General features: G+C 38.4%; 1 protein-coding gene across 2 annotated transcripts in view; it reads left to right on the top strand.

Annotated features, from left to right (window-relative positions):
• STAG1 (STAG1 cohesin complex component) overlaps nucleotides 1–22,694 on the top strand; it is a 468,912-nt gene that overhangs the window by 144,586 nt on the left and 301,632 nt on the right. For both annotated transcript variants that reach the window (XM_066244489.1, XM_066244487.1), the window contains exon 3: nucleotides 3,768–3,870. In XM_066244489.1, coding sequence (XP_066100586.1) covers nucleotides 3,768–3,870 — 103 coding nt within the window. The remainder of the gene's footprint in view (nucleotides 1–3,767; nucleotides 3,871–22,694) is intronic.

Here is a 22,694-nt window from a genome sequence, read left to right as displayed (position 1 = left end):
TCAGCAAATAAGAGAGCAGCCCAAGATGGCCAACTTGGAGAATCGGGTGTCGGATGAGGAGAAGATGATTCTGGATCGCCTGTAGCTCTAAGAAGGTTGCTGAGGGCCAGTCAAAAGCGGGACTCCCACTGGTCTTCTCCAGTTTCTGGCCTGTGAGTTCCAGGGTCGGTACATCCAGCGGCCAAGTACAGAGCATCAGCTCAAGACCTAACAACCATAGTTACAGTGGTATCTTAAGGAAAGGCTCCTCACACCTGACCCAGCTAAGGCATAGAAAACATCACAAACAGCAAAAATAGCAGTAGCAGTAGACAAGTAGCCCACAGCAGATTACAAACAGCTGAAGCCATCCCAGGAAGGTTTAGAAATTACACAATTGAAAGCTGGAGTCAGACAACACCAACCCTATACTCAGCTACACAAACAACATATTTGAGAGCAGTCTATATAGAGACAAAATGGGAAGACAGGGAAGTGCAATTCAAATGAATCAACTAGAGGAATCCCCAGAAAAAGAATTGAATGAAATGGAAATAACTAAGATGCCGGATGCAGAGTTTAGAATAATGATTGTGAGGATGCTCAAGGATCTTAGAGCAACCATAGATAGACAACATGAGCACCTAAATAATGAGATATCTGGCATCAAAAAGGACATTGGAATCATAAAAAAGAATCAGACAGAAGTGATAAACACAATATCAGAAATGAAGACTAAACTACAAGGAATGAAAAGCAAGCGGAATGAAAAAGAGGATCGAATCAGTGATTTAGAGGACAAGATAAGCAAAAGCAAGGAAGCAGAACAGCAAAAGAAAAAGAGGATCAAAATGTCTGAGAAAACTCTAAGAGAGCTCTGTTACAATAGGAAGAGAAACAACATCTGCATCATACGGGTTCCTGAAGGAGAAGAGAAAGAACGATAGAGAACCTGATTGAAGAAATCATAGCTGAAAATGTCCTGAAACTGATGCAGGAAAAAGTCACACAAGTTCAAGAAGCACAGAGAATCCCATTAAAAAGGAACCCAAATAAACCTACACGAAGACACATCATAATTAAAAAACCAAAGCTAAGAAATAAAGGAAGAATACTAAAAGCTGCAAGAGAAAAGCAGTCAATCACCTACAAAGAAGACCCCAAAAGGATGACATTCGACTTCTCAACAAAAACACTTGAGGCGAGAAGGGAATGGCAAGAAATACTCAAATTAATGCAGAACAAGATCCTACAACCAAGACTTTTTTATCCAGCAAGGCTATCGTTTAAAATGGAGAAATAAAAAGCTTCCCGTACAAAAAAAAAGAAACCTCAAGAAATTCATTACAACCAAACCAATAATGTAAGAAATGTTAACGGTCCTGTTGTAAGCAGAACAAGGGGTAGGGTGGGGAATCTAGTAAGGAGGAATGTGGATTTAAGATTTAGAAATGCATCCAAATTGAAAAAGAAGAAGTAAAACTATCATTATTTGCTGATGATATGATATTGTACATAGAAAACCCTAAAGTTTCAGTAAAAAAACTACTGGACCTAATAAATAAATTCAGCAAGGTGGCAGGATATAAAATTAATATTCAAAAACCAGTGGCATTTTTATACACCAACAATGAACTGTTTGAAAGAGAAATTAAGAAAACAATCCCCTTCAGTACTGCAACAACAACAAAGAAAGTACCTATCTGTAAACTTAACCAAGGAGGTTAAAGACTTGTACTCAGAAAATTATAAATTGATAAGAGAAATCATGGAACATAATCGAATCAAAAATGGGCAAAAGAAATGAAAAGACACTTCAAAAAGGACATTCAAATGGCCAATAGGCAAAAGAAAAAATGTTCAGCATCACTAATCATTAGAGAAATGCAAATTAAAACCACAATGAGATATCACCTCACACCAGTCAGAATGACACATTAACAAAACAAAACATAGTAAGTGCTGGTGAGGATGTGGAGTAAAGGGAATCTTCCTGCACTGCTGGTGGGAATGCAGACTGGTGCAACCACTGTGGAAAATGGTATGGAGATTCCTCAAAAAATTAAAAATGGAATTGCCTTTTCACCCAGCCATCCCACTTTTAGGAATATATACTAAGAACACCAAATCACTGATTCAAAAGAAGAAATGCACCCCCATGTTTTTGGCAGCATTGTTTACAATAATGAAGATCTGGACACAGCCCAAGTGTCCTTCAGTGGACGAGTGGATTAAAAAGCTGTACCATATATACACATGGAATACTATGGGGCCATTAACAAGAAGGAAATACTACCTTTTGCAACAACGTGGATGGCCCTGGAAACTATTATGTTAAGTGACATAAGGCAGGCAAGAAATAAAAATGAAAGGGGATGAGAGGATGAGATCAGAGAAGGGAAAGAGCTTGGTGAAATTATATACACATAACAGTGTTATAGAGAGCAGAAGAGCAAATCCTGGAGGAAAGCGGGGAGGGTGTTAGGGGGAGGGGGCAAGAAGGATGTTGAGGGGAATTCGGGGGTGCGGGAGGATGTATTTGGTGGCACACTTGAATCTATGTAAACACAATAAATTTAAATAAAAAAATCAGCAAATAATTGTAAATCAGGGCTCAGTTTATTGTTGTCAACTATCTATAGACTCAATAAGATGATGGAGAAATTGTTAATGCAGATTAAATTTGTACTGGTCTATACTATTACCTGATACATAATAGCACAAATAATTGAAATAGTCTTTCAGTATTTTAGAATTATTGTCTCATTTCAACAAAGGAGTTGTTTACACCATTGAACAATGATTTAAGTTCCAACAAATGTCTTTGTCATTTCACTTCCATTCTATTCATTCAAGTGAACAAAGGTGTCATCCCTCTGTCATGTCAAAACTCTTATTTGTTCACCACCTGCAACCTTAAGTTATCTATGAGTACAAGAGTTTGGCAAAATTATTTTATGCAACTCAATAAGCTATATGGAATTTAACATGATGAATATTATGTATTATTGTTTGTAAATTGTAGGCAGTGTATCTTTATATTAGTAATATTTCTAATATCAACAGTTTATTTATTTATTTATTTTAAATTTTTATTTATTTATTTATTTTTTACAGAGACAGAGAGTGAATCAGAGAGAGCGATAGACAGGAATGGAGAGAGATGAGAAGCATCAATCATTAGTTTTTCATTGCGCATTGCAACACCTTAGTTGTTCATTGATTGCTTTCTCATATGTGCTTTGACTGCGGGCCTTCAGCAGACTGAGTAAACCCCTGCTGGAGCCAGCGACCTTGGGTTCAAGCTGGTGGGCTTTTCCTCAAACCAGATGAGCCCGCACTCAAGCTGGTGACCTCGGTGTTTCAAACCTGGGTCCTCTGCATCCCAGTCCGACGCTCTATCCACTGCGCCACCGCCTGGTCAGGCTAGTTTATTTTTTGAAGAGCCAGTTGTTTAACATTTACCAGAATACCAATTTTATGAATTTAGAAAATGAGTAAAATTCTTCCCTATTCTTTGTATTTTCATATTATAGAATTTTTCTTTTTCACTTGTATTTTACATTTATATTTTGCATAGTAGCAGTCATTTCCTCCTCTTTATTTTTCTGTTTGGGTGCTTCATTTCACTCAGTGTTATGTGATATTAGATAGGGAGTATTTGCTAAAGTAGAAATATAAACCACTTCTTATCATCCAAATAACAGAAGGTATGGAAAGCAGTGTAACAGAACTGCATTGTATTTATGAATTAATGTGTCACTAAGATAACATATCACATTTTCTAGGGATTCAACTAATGAAACTACTGCTCATTCTGATGCTGGCAGTGAACTTGAAGAAACAGAGGTCAAAGGAAAAAGAAAACGGGGACGTCCTGGCCGGCCTCCAGTAAGTATTGTGCTTGTCTTTTTTGTTTCTATAATAGTTACCAAATACAGGGGCTTAATATGAGCTGTTTGTTAATTTTAGTACTGTTAATACTTTTAGTGACATTCTAAAGATTCTTGGAAACTTTGCTTCATAAATAGCCTTGGCAGTATTCAAAAAACTAATAATGGTTTTAGTATCTCTCCTTTTTTTTTTTTGTATTTTTCTGAAGTTAGAAGTGGGGGGAGGCAGTCAGACAGACTCCCGCATGCGCCCAACCGGGATCCACCCAGCATGTCCACCCCGGGGCGATGCTCTGCCCATCTGGGGCATTGCACCATTGCAGCTGGAGCCATTCTAGTGCCTGAGGCGAAGGCCATGGAGCTGTCCTCAGCGCCGGGGCCAACTTTGCTCCCATGGAGCCTTGGCTGCGGAAGGGGAAGAGAGAGACAGAAAGAAGAGGGGGAAGGGTGGAGAAGCAGATGGGTGCTTCTCCTGTGTGCTCTGACCAGGAATCGAACCCAGGACTTCCACATGCCGGGCTGACACTCTACTGCTGAGCCAACCAGCCAGGGCCTGGTTTTAGTGTCTTTCTTGTTCTCTATGTTTCTCTTATAAATAAATGGTAGTCCATTTGAAGGCATAGAGATGATTAACCTGAAATGAGGTCTGGTTAGACTTCCTTGCTTTTTAGATGCAACTCTGAGTTCTTGTGAGCTCCTCTGTGTGTACTTTGTTAGTATTAATTTGGGATTTGAGGCCAGTCTCTGAATATATTCTCATTCATACATGATTGAGAAGTTTAGAAAATCTCTTAAGTATTCTTACCATGAGGGATATCTTTATATATTCTGAGTACACAAGTCGTTTTACTTTAAGGCTTGTAGAGACAATAGTTTGTGTTAAGGAGTTAAGGCTCATACTGTTCTACACTACTTTTATGATGTCATTTGCTGTTTATAATTTTTATTCTATTTTATAAAAGGTTTGTGTTTTTTTTCTAATGTGAGAGATGGGGGTATCCCGCATGTTCCCCAGTCTGGCACCGACATTTGGACCATCTGAGCTATCCTCAGCACCCAGGTCAACACTTGAACCAATCAGTGCACTAGCTGTGAGAGGGGAAGTAGAGAAGGAGGGGAAGAAAAACAGATGGTTGCTTCTCATGTGTGCCCTGACTGGGGATTGAACCTGGGACATCTGCACACTGGGCTGATTTTCTATCCACCAACCAACTGGCCAGTGCCTATAAAAGTTCTTATAATAGAGTATTTCAGTCTCTTTTTATAGGAGGTGTAATAATATATTGAACCCTTCATGTAACCTTACCCAGCTATAACAGTTACCAAGTCATGGCAAATCTTATTTTATCTATCTACCCCTTTTTTTCTTCCTATGTTATTTTTGAAGGTCCTCCTAGACATCATCATAACATCTGTAAATCTTTTAGAATGTACTACTAAAAGATAAGGCCTTACTTTCTCTCTTTTTATTAACATCACCCCTGTATATATCATTATCATGTTCTAAGGTAGCAATATTTTATTAATATTACCAAACAACCAATGTAAAGTTTATGATCATTTCATAAATATTATCACTTTTTAAATACAGTTTGTTGGTTTGAATTATGACACACATAGGATCTATCTAGTTGTAGCTGATCATTGACATAGGACTTTTTCTGTTTGCCACTATTTTTAATTAGCTTCAGTGAAATTTCATGCCCTTTACTTTTTCAGGACAATTTTTAAAAAATGGAAAGATGATTTCTAGTATTTTCTCTAAATTTTCTTCTATTGTCTACTCTTAATTAAACGAAAAAAATTGTGGAAGAAAAGACATGCATTGTAATCAATCTTTATGTAACTTCTTAATTTCGTACAAGTATTTGGTGGTACAGCATTTCTTACAGAAATGTATATTTGAGAAAAGTGAAAGAGTCTTGCACTTAGAAGCTGAAGATGATTCTAGCTCCCCTTATTGCTATATGATTTTTCTGAGACTGTAGGCAAATTACATTGCTTTTTCTAGGATTCATAGGTTATAGGTACAAAATTGGAAATAAGACTAAATTTCCTTGATGGTAAGAGGATGAACTGCCTACATGATTACTTAACTGAATTTGTTCTCCAATTCTTCACTTACAAGATTCAGATTAATACTGTAAGTGCTGTCTCCTTTAAGGAAGCCTTTATTTTTTTCCCTCAAGAGAATTTATCACCTTTTCAGCAGGTTATTTTTTTTCTTTTAGAACTTATTTAGCTATTACATGTCTACAGCTGTGTTCTTGTAATATTTTGCTTTCCTTGATGAAAAGGAATTTGTTCATCCAAGTACTTAGCTTCTTTTGTGGTTGGAAGTAGATTTGATTTTCAGTGTAATCAGTGCTATAGAATGTAGTAGGTAAATAGTACACGTTCATCCTTGGTGTATAAAAATTGAAAAAACTGTTTACCAGGTGAGGATAGTAACATTTTGGAGACTTGAGTTAGTTCGACTTTAGTTTATATTTTCATAATCGTTAATTCACATTGTTTACAGTTTCATCTGACTCAGACCTATTCTTGATCTTGGCAACAACACCATTGCATTGAGGTGATGCTGCTTTTTATGCCACTTAATCCTCACAACAACTTAATGAAATAGTTCTTATATGCATTTAACACAGTACAGAGCAAAAATACAAAGTGGTAACTTCCCTACAGTTATTTGCCACAGGCTTATTTGTTTTATTATTATTTGTAACAGTAAAAGATTCTGACTCTTAAACTCTTTCTTTTAAGAATGCCAAAATGCCAAGCTAGTATTTAATATTGAGGGGTATAATTGTCAGTGATCAGATTTGAGTTATGCCTCAGTACCTGTTTTGGTAGTTGCTTGAACATTACAACAACTGGTTCCATTTTGAACAATTCCAAGTTTTGACAGATACACCTTTTAATAGCTATTTTAATATTGTTCATAGTTTATTCATTTACTCAGTCAAATGAAAACAAATATATGTAGTATAAGGACTTGTTATGGGCAGTATTGTTTTCCATTTTTAAGCTCTTAGGGAGAATCTCAGTTTTGGTATTTCTTTTTGGTATACTGTTATTTCAGAGATTTTTGTTTCTTATTAAACCATTCTTATTTTGCTGTTATCCTAACTCATATTTGTTATAAGTCTCTGCCCAAGTAATTAATGATTTCTAAACAAACACTATAGTATTATGTTCATGCTAACTATGATTGCATTAACAAATAATAGACATCATTTTCTCTTGTATATACATACTGCTGTCTTGGTGATCACACCTAATTTCGTGACTTTAAATACCATAACTAAGCTTATGTCACGTAGATTTATATCTCCAGCAAAGACTCCAGGCTTATATCCAGTTGTTGTTGAGCATCTTGATTTAGATATTTAAGGGCCAAAGCTGTTTTAAAAACCAAACTCTCAAGCTTTCTGTTCCCCTGCCACCTCTCTTACATATGGCGACTTCATCCCTCTGACTACTCAGCTATAAATCTTTTTTTAAGTGAGAGGTGGGAAGATAGTGAGACATTCCTGCATATGCCTTGACCGGGATCCACCCAGTAACCCCATCTGGGTCCAATGCTGGAATTAACTGAGCTGTTTTTAGTGTCTGAGACTGATGCGCTCTGATCAATCGAGCTATTCTCAGTGCCCGGGCAAAACTAGTACCAGTTGAACCACTGGCTGCAGGAGGGGACGAGGGAGAGAACGAGGAGAGGGAGAAGAGAGAAAGGGGAGAGGGCAGGAAAGAGAAGCAGATGGTCACTTCTCTTGTGTGCCCTGACCGGGAGTCTAACGTGGGACGTCCATACACCAGGCCAACCCTCTATCCATGGAGTCAACCAGCAGGACTGGCTATAAATATTATAGTCATCTTTGACTCTATTTCTTAGCCTGATCCAGTCTACAGTATTAGCAAATCCTGTCTAATTGACTTGCAAATAGTATCAGTTATGTTTTTACTACAAAACTGAATTAAGCCAGCCCTGGCCGGTTGGCTCAGTGGTAGAGCATCGGCCTGGCGTGCAGAAGTCCCGGGTTCAATTCCTGGCCAGGGCACACAGGAGAGACGCCCATCTGCTTCTCTACCCCTCCCCCTCTCCTTCCTCTCTGTCTCTCTCTTCCCCTCCCGCAGCCAAGGCTCCATTGGAGCAAAGATGGCCGGGGCGCTGGGGATGGCTCTGTGGCCTCTGCCTCAGGCGCTAGAGTGGCTCTGGTCGCAACATAGGGACGCCCAGGATGGGCAGAGCATCGCCCCCTGGTGGGCAGAGCTTCACCCCTGGTGGGCGTGCCGGGTGGATCCTGGTCGGGCGCATGCGGGAGTCTGTCTGACTGTCTCTCCCCGTTTCCAGCTTCAGAAAAAAAAAAAAAAAACAATAAAAAAAACCCTGAATTAAGCCACCATCATATGCTATTGCTCAAACCTATCAGACTTACTCCTGTCTCAGGGCCCTCTTTCATCTTGTCATTGAAGCCTCCCCTAAAGATGGTATTTTAATATTTTAAATTGCAAATTCTTATTCCTATATACTTAAATCCCTTTCTCTCTTTCTCTGTCTCTCTCAGAGAGAGGTTCTTTTTTCTCCATAGCACTATTACCATATAACCTAATATACATTTTATTTACTTACTGTCTATCTCCCCCTGCTAGAAAGTGCATGAAAGGCAGGGATTTTTTTTTTAATAATTTTATTTTTAATGAGGCGACATCAATAAATCAGGATACATATATTCAAAGTTAACAAGTCCAGGTTATCTTGTCATTCACTTATGTTGCATATCCATCCCCCAAAGTCAGATTGTCCTCTGTCACCTTCTATCTAGTTTTCTTTGTGCCCCTCCCCCTCCCCCTTTCCCTCTCCCTCTCCCCCCTCCCACCGTAACCACCACACTCTTATCAATGTCTCTTAGTTTCACTTTTATGTCCCACCTACGTATGGAATAATGCAGTTCCTGTTTTTTTCTGATTTACTTATTTCACTTCGTATAATGTTATCAAGATCCCACCATTTTGCTGTAAATGATCCGATGTCATCATTTCTTATGGCTGAGTAGTATTCCATAGTGTATATGTGCCAAATCTTCTTTATCCAGTCATCTATTGACGGACTTTTTGGTTGTTTCCATGTCCTGGCCACTGTGAACAATGCTGCAATGAACATGGGGCTGCATGTGTCTTTACGTATCAATGATTCTGAGTTTTTGGGGTATATACCCAGTAGAGGGATTGCTGGGTCATAAGGTAATTCTATTTTCAGTTTTTTGAGGAACCACCATACTTTTTTCCATAATGGTTGTACTACTTTACATTCCCACTAACAGTGGATGAGGGTTCCTTTTTCTCCACAGCCTCTCCAACATTTGCTATTACCTGTCTTGTTAATAATAGCTAATCTAACAGGTGTGAGGTGGTATCTCATTGCAGTTTTGATTTGCATTTCTCTAATAACTAAAGAAGATAAGCATCTTTTCATATATCTGTTGGCCATTTGTATTTCTTCCTGGAAGAAGTGTCTGTTCGTGTCCTCTTCCCATTTTTTTATTGGAAAAGGCAGGGATTTTTGTTTTATTTTTTTATTGTTGTGTACTAGTGTCTGACTTCTCAGTATGTATTTATTGAATGAATGAATGAATGAATGAGATTACTTTTTTTCTCCTGGTTTTTAAATTTTTTTTTTATTTTGAAGTAATTTCAGATATAGTAGAGTTCCAAGAATGTAGACTGTCCAAATGTTAGTACTTTACTGCATTTGCTTTATCATATTTCTCTCTGTGTGTGTATTCATACACAGGCACTTATGCATATATTATATACCTATTCTTATTTTTGAACTATTTGAGAATAAACTACAGACATGATACTAGTTTACTTCTAAAGCTTTGGTATCAATATCCTTTAAATCAAGGACATTTGTATACAGTATGATTATTAAAAAGCAGGAAAGTAATGTTGATATAATACTGACCTTATCTATACACTTCATTCAGATTTTGCCAGTTGTATGTGTAATGCCTTTAGGAAAAGAAAAAATATTGGTTCAGGGTTTTATTACTAGATGTAATGTAAATTAGTGCATCTGTAACCCAACCTATCCTTGAATCCCTGGTTTAATATTTTATTAAGGGTTTTTCTTTTTGTTCTGTTAACTGAGATCCAGCACTTATATTCTCAACATTATTTAACTGTTTTATTTGTCTAGGCTGAACAGAAGTATATAAAAAGACAGGACAATTTTTACTTTCATGCCTATATATTCATACACATAGAAAGAAGATGGATAATACACAATAAAATGTTAACAATCAGTATCACCAGGAAGATGGGTTAGCAGGTGAATTTATTTATAAAATCTAGATGTTCTAAATTACTTGGTTCTTGTATTTAGAAGATTGTGAATTTTATGGTTTTTATTTAGACATTTTACCTAATTTTTAGTGAGTACATAGTATTCTGTATCAAACTGATTAATACCCTGTTATTGAACATTTATATTAAAAATTCTTCACTGATCTAAACCATGCTGATATAAACTATCTTCCAAATAAATTTTTTCCTTAGAGCCATCGATATTTTTTACCTTAAATTCCTAAAAGTGGAATTGGTTAATCAAAGGTATGTTATGTTTGAAAGCTTTTCATTTGTCTTACTGATTTGCTTTTACACAGCACAGTACATGGCATTGCCCATTGTATCTTTAAGTTTTCATTTAGAATTTCTTCCACAGTCGAGTTTTAGTTCTGACTTTCTTAGTTTTGTTTAAACCTATCATAATTCTTTCAGAAATCCTGAATTAAACGTCACTATTGAATTTCCTCATCCAAAGTTCCTTCCCTTCTGTACTATATCTGATGAGATTTTTACTTCTGATGAAATTTAATTTCACTGTGTCTTCTATGTCTTTTCCTTCTACTGTCTCTCTACATTTAGTCTCTCTTTTTTTTTTTTTCTTCCTTTTTAATACTGCCAGGTAGACCTTTCCAAAACTTGTTTAAATAGCACTAAGTGTTAGGGGGGAATGTTCTGACTTACCTTACAACCTAATGTTTTATGTTTCCCTACTCATAACCTTTCATTCAGTTAGATACATACCTTTGACCTTCTGTAGGTGGATTTTGCTTTCCTACTTCCCCACCTTTTCCCCACCTTAGTTCATGGTGCTTTTTCTTTCTTTCTGGAATCCTTGGTTCCTAAATTCTGTTTATGCTAAGCTTACTAATTATACTAATCTATTAAGTCCCAATTTACAGCTTATTTGTTCTGTGAAACTTTCTCTGCTTACCAGTCACTGGAAATAATCTTTTCCTTTATAGAGCCCTTTTCTTTTCCTTTCTTTTCTTTTCTTTCTTAGATAGGGACAGACAGACAGGAACGGAGAGAGATGAGAAGCATCAATCATTTTTTGTTGTGACACCTTAGTTGTTCATTGATTGCTTCCTGCAATGTGCCTTGACCGTGGGCCTTCAGCAGACCGAGTAACCCCTTGCTGGAGCCAGTGACCTTGGGTCCAAGCTGGTGAGCTTTGCTCAAGCCAGATGAGCCCACGCTCAAACTGGCGACCTTGGGGTCTTGAACCTGGGTCCTCCACATCCCAGTCCAACGCTCTATCTACTGTGCCACCGCCTGGTCAGGCCATGGCACCCTTTTCAACACTTGTCTTAAACTAAATTTCTATGAGAAGTATTTTTAATATACTATACTGTACTATACTATACTATAGTATATTAAATGTTTTTTTTCTGTTTCTATTTAGTTATATAATGAATATAAAGATTTTGCTTTAAGCTATCCTAGATATGTTTATATACATTATTTGTGAAAGGTAGGTTTTTTTTTCATATTTATAGCTTATGAATAAATTTAGGCAAAGCACAAAAGGTAAAGAAAGTTGGTGTATCTGTGTCTCTTAAAATTTCTAGAAAAGTCATTGTGCGTTCAGACTGAAGTGTAGCCTATATACAGAGCTTTAGGATAGAGTGATTTTGAATAGTTAATTTTCCTGTACTGCAGTTCTGTACTTCTATTTACTGAAAGTACAGGTACACATTTAAATTAAGTAGTATGTAGTTGTAGTAAAGCATTTGTGCTCAAGATCAATCAACACTCTAGCATTAGATTGTAACATTTTAACAAAGATGCAGTGAAGGGTGTATATCTTTGTAACTTTCCATGCATATTATTTATAAAAATCATTATGTAATATGTTGGGACAGGCTTTGTTTTAGGAAGTTATATTTATTAATATTTTTCCCCCTCTTGTTTCCTTTGAACTGGCTGCAGCAATGAATGCATTGCCGTAGTGTTTGTCTTACTAATCAAGTGGACCATGGAAATCTTTCTTACACTAATGTTTATAAGAGAGGAAGCATGAGTGTTTCTCCTCCACCACCAATTGACAATAATGTATTAGGATGTAGAAAAATACATTTTAGACCCTGGTCACTTGGCTCAATAGATAGAATGTGGCCCAGCCTATGGACAACCTGGGTTCAATTCCTGGTCAGGGCACACAGAAAAGCGACCATCTCCTTTCCTTCTTCCCCTCCTTCAGCTACTGGCTGGATGGGTTCAAGCGTCAGCCCTGGGCACTGAGGATAGCTCGGTTGGTCCAAGAGTTGACCACAGACAGGGGTTGCTGGGTGGATCCAGGTAGGGGCTCATGCAGAAGTCTGTCTCATTATCTCTCCTCCTCAAAAAATAAAAATAAAAAATACATTTTAAATACTATAAGTTCTTTGAAAGCTGTGTGTTGTGCTACATACAAAGATGATGTGTCTAATATATAATAACTGAGTGATGAATGAAGAAATAAAAGTGCTACGTGAGCAAAAAAAAAACTTTTTTAATGCCTTGAATTCTGTAGATTGAGTCAATTTAAGTTAGCTCATAATTAAATTCAGGTTATGCATATTTGGCAGTAATACCATATGTGTCACTTAGGCACGGATTCTCAAAAGGTAAAATAAGTGCGACCCCGTAAATCAAACACTTAGAAATTAGACATGACCTCTAGTTTGAGGAGATTTGGGAAGAGTTCCACTTATTGTTTATGGAAGAAAGACTTCCTCGGTGGGGAGTAATTGGGGTAGATGGAATAAGCTGATCCAGTTCCACCAAGGGGACTGTGTGTGTAGAATCAGTAAACATTTAAAGATCTCTGCTGAGCCTGACCAGGCGATGGCGCAATGGATAGAGCGTCGGACTGGGATGCGGAAGACCCAGTTTCGAGACCCCGAGGTCTCCAGCTTGAGCGCGGGCTTGTCTAGTTTGAGCAAAAGCTCACCAGCTTGAACCCAAGGTCGCTAGCTCGAGTAAGGGGTTACTTGGTCTTCTGAAGGCCCACGGTCAAGGCCCATATGAAAGAGCAATCAATGAACAACTAAGGTGTGATAACAAAAAACTAATGATTGATGCTTCTCATTTCTCTTCGTTCCTGTCTGTCTCTATCTATCCCTCTCTCTGACTCTCTTTCTGTCTCTGTTAAAAAAAAAAAGATCTCTGCTGAACTAGATCTATGCTAGAGCTAGTGTGTATGTGGTCTGGTAACCTGTTTTCATGGCCCCATTCAGTAGCCAGGCCTGCTATTGAAGGATAGGATTTCAGTGCCTGGGATAAACAGTAGGATAGGACTAGCTGAAGAGGAACTGAGTTACTGGCTAGATTTCTAAGACATTATTAACCTGCAGATTAAGGCAAAGACTCTGTTTTTAAGATGGCATAACCTGATATCTGGACCAACTAAAGAAGTTTGATATAGCCTGACCAGGCGGTGGCACAGTGGATAGAGCGTCGACCTGGGATTCTGAATACCCAGGTTTGAAACCCCAAGGTTACTGGCTTGAGCATGGGCTTACCAACTTGAATGTTGGATGACAGGCATGAACCCATGGTTGCAAGCTTGAGTCCAAAGGTCACTCACTGACTTGAAGCCCAAGGTCACTGGCTGGAGCTCAAGATTGTTGGCTTGAGCAAGGGGTCACTGGCTCAGCTGGAGCCCCCTGGTCAAGGTACATATGAGAGAGCAATCAATGAACAACTAACGTGTCACAACAGTTTTATGTTTCTTATCTCTCTCCCTTCTGTCTGTCACTCTCTCTCTCTGTCTCGCTTAAAAAAAAAAGTTTGATATAGAACATCATCCATTTCTTGTATTTGAGAGCTCTTTGAGTCCTTGTCTAGGAATGGGACTTCAGGGGCATAATCTATGTGACCAGAAAAGTGTAGGCAAGGGAACCTGGCAAGTGACAAGTAATTCAAGGTTTAGGTATGTATTATTACCCTTTGAAATAATTCACAGTTTGTAATTTTTAAGTCCCCCATACATTCTTGCCTACATCCCCAACCCCAGAACAAACAATGTGATTTGAGTGGGCTAAGTACTGTATAGCGAATGTCTGAGGGATGAATTATCCCAGGACTGTAAAAATTGTACCCATTGGGGGTATGATAAGTTAAAGATTTGAGTGTATCCGTTGTTATGATCTTCCCTCTTGCTTATTCTTTTTTTATTAGTGACAGTTTTTTATAACATCAGTGTTCCGTTTGTCTTTCTGCATCTTTACCATATATTACTGTCTGGATCTCTACTAGGAAATCACTCTTCTGATAATGGAGATAGAATATAGATAGACCCTGGATAAGATCAAGTAGATTTTTATTTATCTTTATTTTTTTGTATGTTTATAACCAGTACTAAAGGACTTCTAAATATGAAAATTATGGTTTATTTTCCTTTGACATACACAAGCAGTCTTACACATGCACTGGCTTATTTGTTGTCATATTACGTGTAATAATAAAAGACCTAAAACAAAATACATGTCCATCAACAGATTAATGGCTAGGTAAGTAATTTTTTTTAAATTTTATTTATTATTTATTTTTTACAGAGACAGAGAGTGAGTCAAAGAGAGGGATAGACAGGGACAGACAGACAGGAACGGAGAGAGATGAGAAGCATCAATCACTAGTTTTTCATTGCGCGTTGTAATACCTTAGTTGTTCATTGATTGCTTTCTCATATGTGCCTTGACCGCGGGCCTTCAGCAGACCGAGTAACCCCTTGCTGGAGCCAGCAACCTTGGGTTCAAGCTGGTGGGCTTTTTGCTCAAACCAGAGGAGCCTGTGCTCAAGCTGGTGACCTCAGGGTCTCGAACCTGGGTCTTCCGCATCCCAGTCCAACGCTCTATTCACTGCACCACCGCCTGGTCAGGCTAGGTAATTTAATGTACATCTATACAGCAGCTTTCACAAAAGAATAAGACATTCTGTAGGTTTTGCCATAAATTAATTACAAATATGTTGATAGTGAAATTAGGATGATGAACATGTGTGTGTAACAAAATATAATAGAGACATGGAAATATGTATGTATTTTTTCCAATTTTTATTCCGTTGAAATATACAACAGATTTAATCAAGTAATGATTTTAAGTATACATTTCTCTGATATTTAAATACATTCATAATGTTGTACTGTCATCATCACCATCCTTCTTCATCTTCATTTTAATACTGAAGCTCTTTATGCATTAAACAGTAATTCCTCATTCTATCTTCCCCACCCGTACCCAGTCTTTGGCAACCACCATTCTACTTTTTCTATGATTTTGACTAAGTACCTGGTATAAGAGGAATCATAGTATTTGTTTTTTTATGAATAGCTTATGTCAGTTACCATAATGCCCTTAAGGTTCATCCATGTTTTAGCATATAGCAGAATTTCTTTACCTTTTAAGGCTGAATAACATTCTGGTATACATGTATAGCACATTTGCTTATCCAACCACCAATGGACACTTGGATTGCTTACAAGTTTGAGCTATTGTGAACAATGTTGGTATGAACAAGGGTACGCAGATATCTTTTTTGAGACCCTGCTTTCAGGGTGGTTCATTTTTTTGTTTGTTTGTTTTGTTTTGTATTTTTCTGAAGCTGGAAACGGGGAAAGACAGCCAGACAGACTCCCGCATGCGCCTGACCGGGATCCACCCGGCACGCCCACCAGGGTCGAAGCTCTGCCCACCAGGGGGCGATGCTCTGCCCCTCCAGGGCATTGCTCTGCCTTGACCAGAGCCACTCTAGCGCCTGGAGCAGAGGCCAAGGAGCCATCCCCAGCGCCCAGGCCATCTTTGCTCCAATGGAACCTTGGCTGCGGGAGGGGAAGAGAGAGACAGAGAGGAAGGAGGGGGGGGTGTGGAGAAGCAAATGGGTGCTTCTCCTATGTGCCCTGGCCGGGAATTGAACCCAGGTCCCCCGCACGCCAGGCCGACGCTCTACCACTGAGCCAACTGGCCAGGGCTGTTTGTTTTTTCTATATATACCCATATGTGTAAATTGCTGGATCATTAAGTAATTCTACTCTTAATATTTTGAAGAACTGCCATACTGTTATCCACAATGGCTGTACCATTTTATATTCCCAGCAACAGTGCCAGGGGTTTCAATTTTTCCAAATCATTCCCAAAACTTTCTCTCTCTCTCTCTCTCTCTCTTCTCTCCTTCTCTCTCTCTCTCTCTTTGAGGTGGCAACTCATTGTAGTTTTGGTTTACATTCGCCTATTGCTTAGTGATAATGAGCATTTTTTCATGTGCCTATTGACTGTCTCTGAAGAAATGTCTGTTCAAAGTGAGCCCTTTACCCATTTTCAAATCTCTTGTTTGTTTTAGGAGTGCTTTTATACAATATATTCTGAATACTGATTTTTTTTTTTTTATCAGATATATGATTTGCAAATATCTTCTCTTATTCTGTGGGTTGCCATTTATTCTTTTTCTATTGAATGATCTTGGCACTATTATCAAAAATTATTTACCCCTATATGTGAAGGTTTATTTCTGGGCTCTCTACTCTCTTCCATTGGTTTATGTTTGCCTTTGTTTTAGCACCACACTGTTTTGTAGTAAGTTTTGTAGTATGTTCTACAGCATTGTTCTTTTTTTTTTTTTCCTGTATTTTTCTGAAGCCGGAAACAGGGAGAGACAGTCAGACAGACTCCCGCATGCGCCCGACTGGGATCCACCCGGCACGCCCACCAGGGGGCGATGCTCTGCCCCTCCGGGGCGTCACTCTGTTGTGACCAGAGCCACTTTAGCGCCTGGGCCAGAGGCCGAGGAGCCATCCCCAGCGCCCGGGCCATCCTTGCTCCAGTGTAGCCTCAGCTGCGGGAGGGGAAGAGAGAGACAGAGAGGAAGGAGAGGGGGAGAGGTGGAGAAGCAGATAGGCGCTTCTCCTGTATGCCCTGGCCGGGAATCGAACCAGGGACTTCCTCACGCCAGGCTGACGCTCTACCACTGAGCCAACCGGCCAGGGCCTACAGCATTGTTCTTTATTCAAGATTATTTTGGCTGTTCAGGGTCCTTTGAGAGTTTCTGTGAATTTTATAGTGTTTTTCTATTTCTGCAGAAAAGGTCATTGGGATTTTCATACATATTGCATTCAATCTTTTGATCACTTTGGGTGGTATTGACATCTTAACAATACTAATTCTTCTAATTCATGTACATGGGATGGGTTTCCCTTAATCAATTTCTTTAAAATTTTTTTATTTGTATTTGTTTTTATTATATTTCAATATTTCTTAAAAGATGTATAGGAATGAATAATACTGGTTGTATCTTAGGAAAGAAGATTGTTGCTTGAGGGCAAGTTTCATTGTATCATATAACTTGAATCACCTTTTGAATTTTCAGCCATGTGAATGTATTACCTATTCAATAAAGAAAAGTAACATTTTCCCTCTTTTTACTTCATACACATATGCATGCATGCAAACATACATGTGCTAATGTGCATACTACTAGGAAAATGACTATTACTTTAAAGCAGCAGTTCTCAACCTGTGGGTTGCGACCCCGGCGGGGATCGAACGACCAAAACACAGGGGTCTCCTAAAGCCATCAGAAAATACTTAGGCGACCCCTGTGTTTTGGTCGTTCCACCCCTGCCGGGGTTCGCGACCCACAGGTTGAGAACCGCTGCTTTAAAGGATGAGCACAAAAACAAGACTTGTTAGGAGGAGCCAGGAATTAAGTCCAGCTAAACAGGCTAAATGTTGACTTTTTCAGGCAACTTTAAATTGATCAGTATAGCAGGATTTTCGCTTGTAAAATTGGATCTGTATTAGATGATTGAACAGGTAGTAACTGATAGCCTTACTTACCAAGAAGTTTGGACTTTAACTTGATGATTATGAGGGTCACTGAATATCAGGTTTAAATAAACAAGGATATAATGGGATTAGGTTTCTATCATAAAGATTACTGTGGTTATTTTATTAGAATAGAGTAGCATTATTCAATAGTAATTTGATACAAGCCCCACCTGCAATTTAATGTGTTCTAGAAAGATAAAACAAAGTGGGTAAAGTTAACTTTAATAATATTTCTTTTTTCTTTTTTTTATGTGAGCACTTTGTTTTCTTTTTTTATTAATTTATTGTGTTTACATAGATTCTAGTGTTCCTCGAATTCATCCTCCCCTCCCCCGTGTTCCCTAGTACATCCCTCCCTGTCCCTCTCCATGTAACGCCCTCCCCCCTTCCCTCCAGGATTTGCTTTTCTGCTCTCATTCCATCCTATCAGCCTATCATTCCCTTTCCTTCTGTCCACTTTCCTTCTGGATCCTTGATCCCACCTCTGTCTCTATTCCACTCCTCAGTTCATATTGTTTGTTGGATTCCTCAGATGAGTGAGGTCATATGATATTTTTCTTTCTCTGCCTGGCCTATTTCACTTAACATAATAGTTTCCAGGTCCATCCATGTTGTCACAAAAAATATTTCCATCTCTGTCATGGCCCCATAGTATTCCATTGTGTATATGAATAATATAATTTCTTTAACTTAATATATGAAATATTTCATCATATAATTAGTATAAAATTATTAATGAGATATTTTATGGGTCTTTTTCATACTAAATTTTCATGATTTTGTGAATATTTTATACTTAACTGCACATCTCATTTTTGACTAGCCATATTATTTAGCTACATGAGCTTAGTGGCTATTATGTTGGACAGTGCAAACACAGAATCAGGGTCTAGTCAGAAAACAAAATCCTTACCAGTAATTTGAACAGAAAAATTAATGTGAATAAATTGTCCTTCATAAATTGTCATTCCAGAATTGCAAATTAAGACAAGATACCATTCATTATACACCTGTTAAAATGGCTGAAATCCAAAAACCTGACAATACTAATTTTATGGCAAGGATATGAAGCAATAGGAACTACTGTTTGTTGTCATTTAGAAGGCAAAATGGTACAGCTAACTTTAGAAGATAGTTTGGCAGTTTCATACAAGGCCAAACATAGTTTTACCATGTGATTCAGTCATCATCCTCCTAGGTGTTTACACTGCTTTGAATTTTTTTTTTTTTTTTTTAATTTTCTGAAGCTGGAAACAGGGAGAGACAGTCAGACAGACTCCCGCATGTGCCCGACCGGGATCCACCCAGCACGCCCACCAGGGGCGACGCTCTGCCCACCAGGGGGCGATGCTCTGCCCTTCCGGGGCGTCGCTTTGCCGCGACCATAGCCACTCTAGTGCCTGGGGCAGAGGCCAAGGAGCCATCCCCAGCGCCCGGGCCATGTTTGCTCCAATGGAGCCTTGGCTGCGGGAGGGGAAGAGAGAGACAGAGAGGAAGGAGGGGGTGGGGGTGGAGAAGCAAATGGGCGCTTCTCCTATGTGCCCTGGTCAGGAATCGAACCTGGGTCCCCCACATGCTAGGCCGACGCTCTACTGCTGAGCCAACCGGCCAGGGCCTTTTTTTTTATTTTTTAAGTGAGAGGTTTGGAGGCAGAGACAGACTCCCGCATGCACCCCAACCAGGATTCACCCGGTAGGCCCCCTACTGGGTGGTACGCTGCCCATCTGGGGCTGCTGCTCCGTTACTTGACAATTGAGCACTTTCAGCACCTGAAGCAAGGCCATGGAGCCATCCTCAGCACCTGGGACCAACTTGTTTGAACGATTGGAGCCATGGCTGTGGGAGAATAAGTTGGGGGGGGGGTGGAGAAGCAGATGGCCGCTTCTCCTGTGTGCCTTGACCAGGAATCGAGTGTGAGCCTTACACAAGCTGTGCTAACACTCTACCGCTGAACCAACTGGCCAGAGCTTGCTTTGAAAATGATGTTCACATAAAACCCTGCATGTGACTATGTAAAGCAGTTTTATGTCTCATTGCCAAAAATGATGACTGAGATATTCATTGATTATTAGGTTAATAGATGACAAAATGTGGCACATTCATAAATGGAATATTATTTAGAAACACAAAGAATTTTGCTATTTAGCCTTTGAAAGACATCGATGTCTCAAATGCAAATTATAAAAAGTGAAAGATGCCAATCTGAAAAGGCTAAATGCTATGCAACCAATTATCTTAATATCTGTAAAAAGACAGAACTATAGTGATGATAAAAAACAATTTAGTGTTTGTCAAAAGGAAATAGGAGGTTTGAATGGAAGAAGCACAGTGATTTTTTTTTAAGGTAGTGAAACTTTTCTGTGATACCAGAATTATGCATACATGACAGTATACACTTGTCAAAACCCGTGAACTTTACAGAAAAAGTGATTTTATGAATACAGATGTTTAAAAATCACAGCACACACATATGAACACACATACATTCACACATAAAAAATGATGGGAATATGTCAAGTGACTATTGGAGCCAATCTTGAAGCTTTTCCAGTGGCCAAAGATGAAATAAGTTGAACAATAGCATAAAATAGAGTAGGAATTATAATCCAAAGTATAAAATAAATGTTGATTAGCCCACATTCATATAAATGGTTGAATGAATGAGTGGGAATAGACAAATTTTCCATACTGAAGGATTCCAAATAATATGTGTACATATTTCTTTCTCAAGGAAGTGGAGTACAATTCCCTAGCCCTTAAATGAGGGTGTATGTGGTGATTTTGTACCAAAGGGTGCAGTGTGGAAAATGGAGGAAAAGTAACTTTATTTACAGTGGTAGAAAACTGACAAACATCAACTCAGCCAACTGATTAAGGTCAACATAACAGTGATAAGTCGTGTTTATCATATGTACTCTTGATAGGATGAATTGACAAACACTTCTATCTCTCACATTTTATTCCCCAAACCCATAACTTCAGTTTAGTCATGAGAAATACAACATACAAACCCAGTTTGGAAACACTATACAAAATACTTGACCTGTAATTTCTCAGAACTGTCAAGGTCACTAAAAATCAGAGAAGTCTGAAAATTGTCACCTGCTAAGAGGAGTTAAAAAAGACTCAATGTAAATTAATATGGTATTCCGAGTGGAGTTCTGGAAAAGAAAAAGGTCATTAGGCAAGAAACTGATAAAATCTGAAGTATGGACTTTTGTTAATATATCAGTATTGGTTCATTAATTGTAACAAATGTATCATATAGATGGAAAGGTGTTAATAATGGGGTTATTAGATGTGACATATGTGGGAGTTCTCTATTATCTTCACAATTTTTTTGTAAATCAAAAGCTTCTAAAAATTTAAATTAACAGTAAACTTATGTATAAATTTACATATAAAAATAGTTGTAAGATTGTTTACTAAGAGGAGTGAAAGAGAACTTAAAAACACAGGAATAAAAAATGAAGGGAACAGGTACTGTAAACTCAGAGAGAAGCCGTCCATGCTATGCTTTGGAGTGTTTCTACAGAGCTCTCTAGTTACAAAGCCTAACACTGCAGATGACAAAAGAGAAATGTTTACAGGGTCCAGCTCCAGCATCACGAAGTGGGACAAATCAGGGTGGATTTGGAAGTGAAGGGCAGTAACTTGATACCTGAAAAGGCTATTAAGAAAGTGAATTAAACCACTCAGAAGATAATATAAATATTGAGGACAGATAGGTAAGAAATGTAGGGAGAGAAATGGAATGTGAAATGAAAGGAAGAAGTCATGTGGTCTGTTGAGAGTTTCAAGGAATGTCTTACTACATTTAGCAACCTTAATTGTATTGGTGAGTTTGGCGAAAAAACCTTGATGAATTTATATGTGAATGAATTTGGGGATAATAACAGTGACTGCAATTTTATAGAATTACCCTTCACTGTAAAGGTGGTAGTTAGTGGTGGATTTTATTTTATTTATTTTATTTTATTTATTTTTAATATTTATTTATTTATTCATTTTAGAAAGGAGAGAGAGAGGGAGAGAGAGAGAGGAGAGAGACAGAGAGAGAAGGGGGGGAGGAGCAGGAAGCATCAACTCCCATATGTGCCTTGACCAGGCAAGCCCAGGGTTTCGAACCGGCGACCTCAGCATTTCCAGGTCGACGCTTTATCCACTGCGCCACCACAGGTCAGGCTGGATTTTATTTTTAAACTGGGGGCATGAGATAGGATGTTCATTGAAGAATGTAAATGTCACCAAGGCAGGAATGTTTGCTTTGTTTATTTCCATATTCCCAGTACCTAGAATGGTTTCAAATATGTTCAATGTCTATTTGTTACATGACTAGCTAAAAAATACTCGAGCCTTTCAGTAGAGGGAGAAGTTAAATACGCAGCATTTTCAAGTAGTTTTGTTGAACAAAGTTTCTGAGGAAGGAGAATATTGAGAAGGGTACGAAGAAGGATGTCAAGGGGGGACATGTTTTCAGTGTTCTGCATTGACATTATTGTGGTATGAAATACTAAATCTTTTTTTTTTAACTTTATTTTCATGCCTTATCTAAATTAACTTATGCTTTGCTGTTTGCACTTTTTTATCACTGAAAACAAATTGTAGATCTTCCGTTGGTCAGGGATTATGTCTCTTGCCTTTAGTAGTACTAACTACCTTTCACATG

Source organism: Saccopteryx bilineata, chromosome 10, assembly GCF_036850765.1.
Source record: "Saccopteryx bilineata isolate mSacBil1 chromosome 10, mSacBil1_pri_phased_curated, whole genome shotgun sequence".
Taxonomy (NCBI): domain Eukaryota; kingdom Metazoa; phylum Chordata; class Mammalia; order Chiroptera; family Emballonuridae; genus Saccopteryx; species Saccopteryx bilineata.
This window is presented reverse-complemented; position numbering and strand designations above follow the sequence as displayed.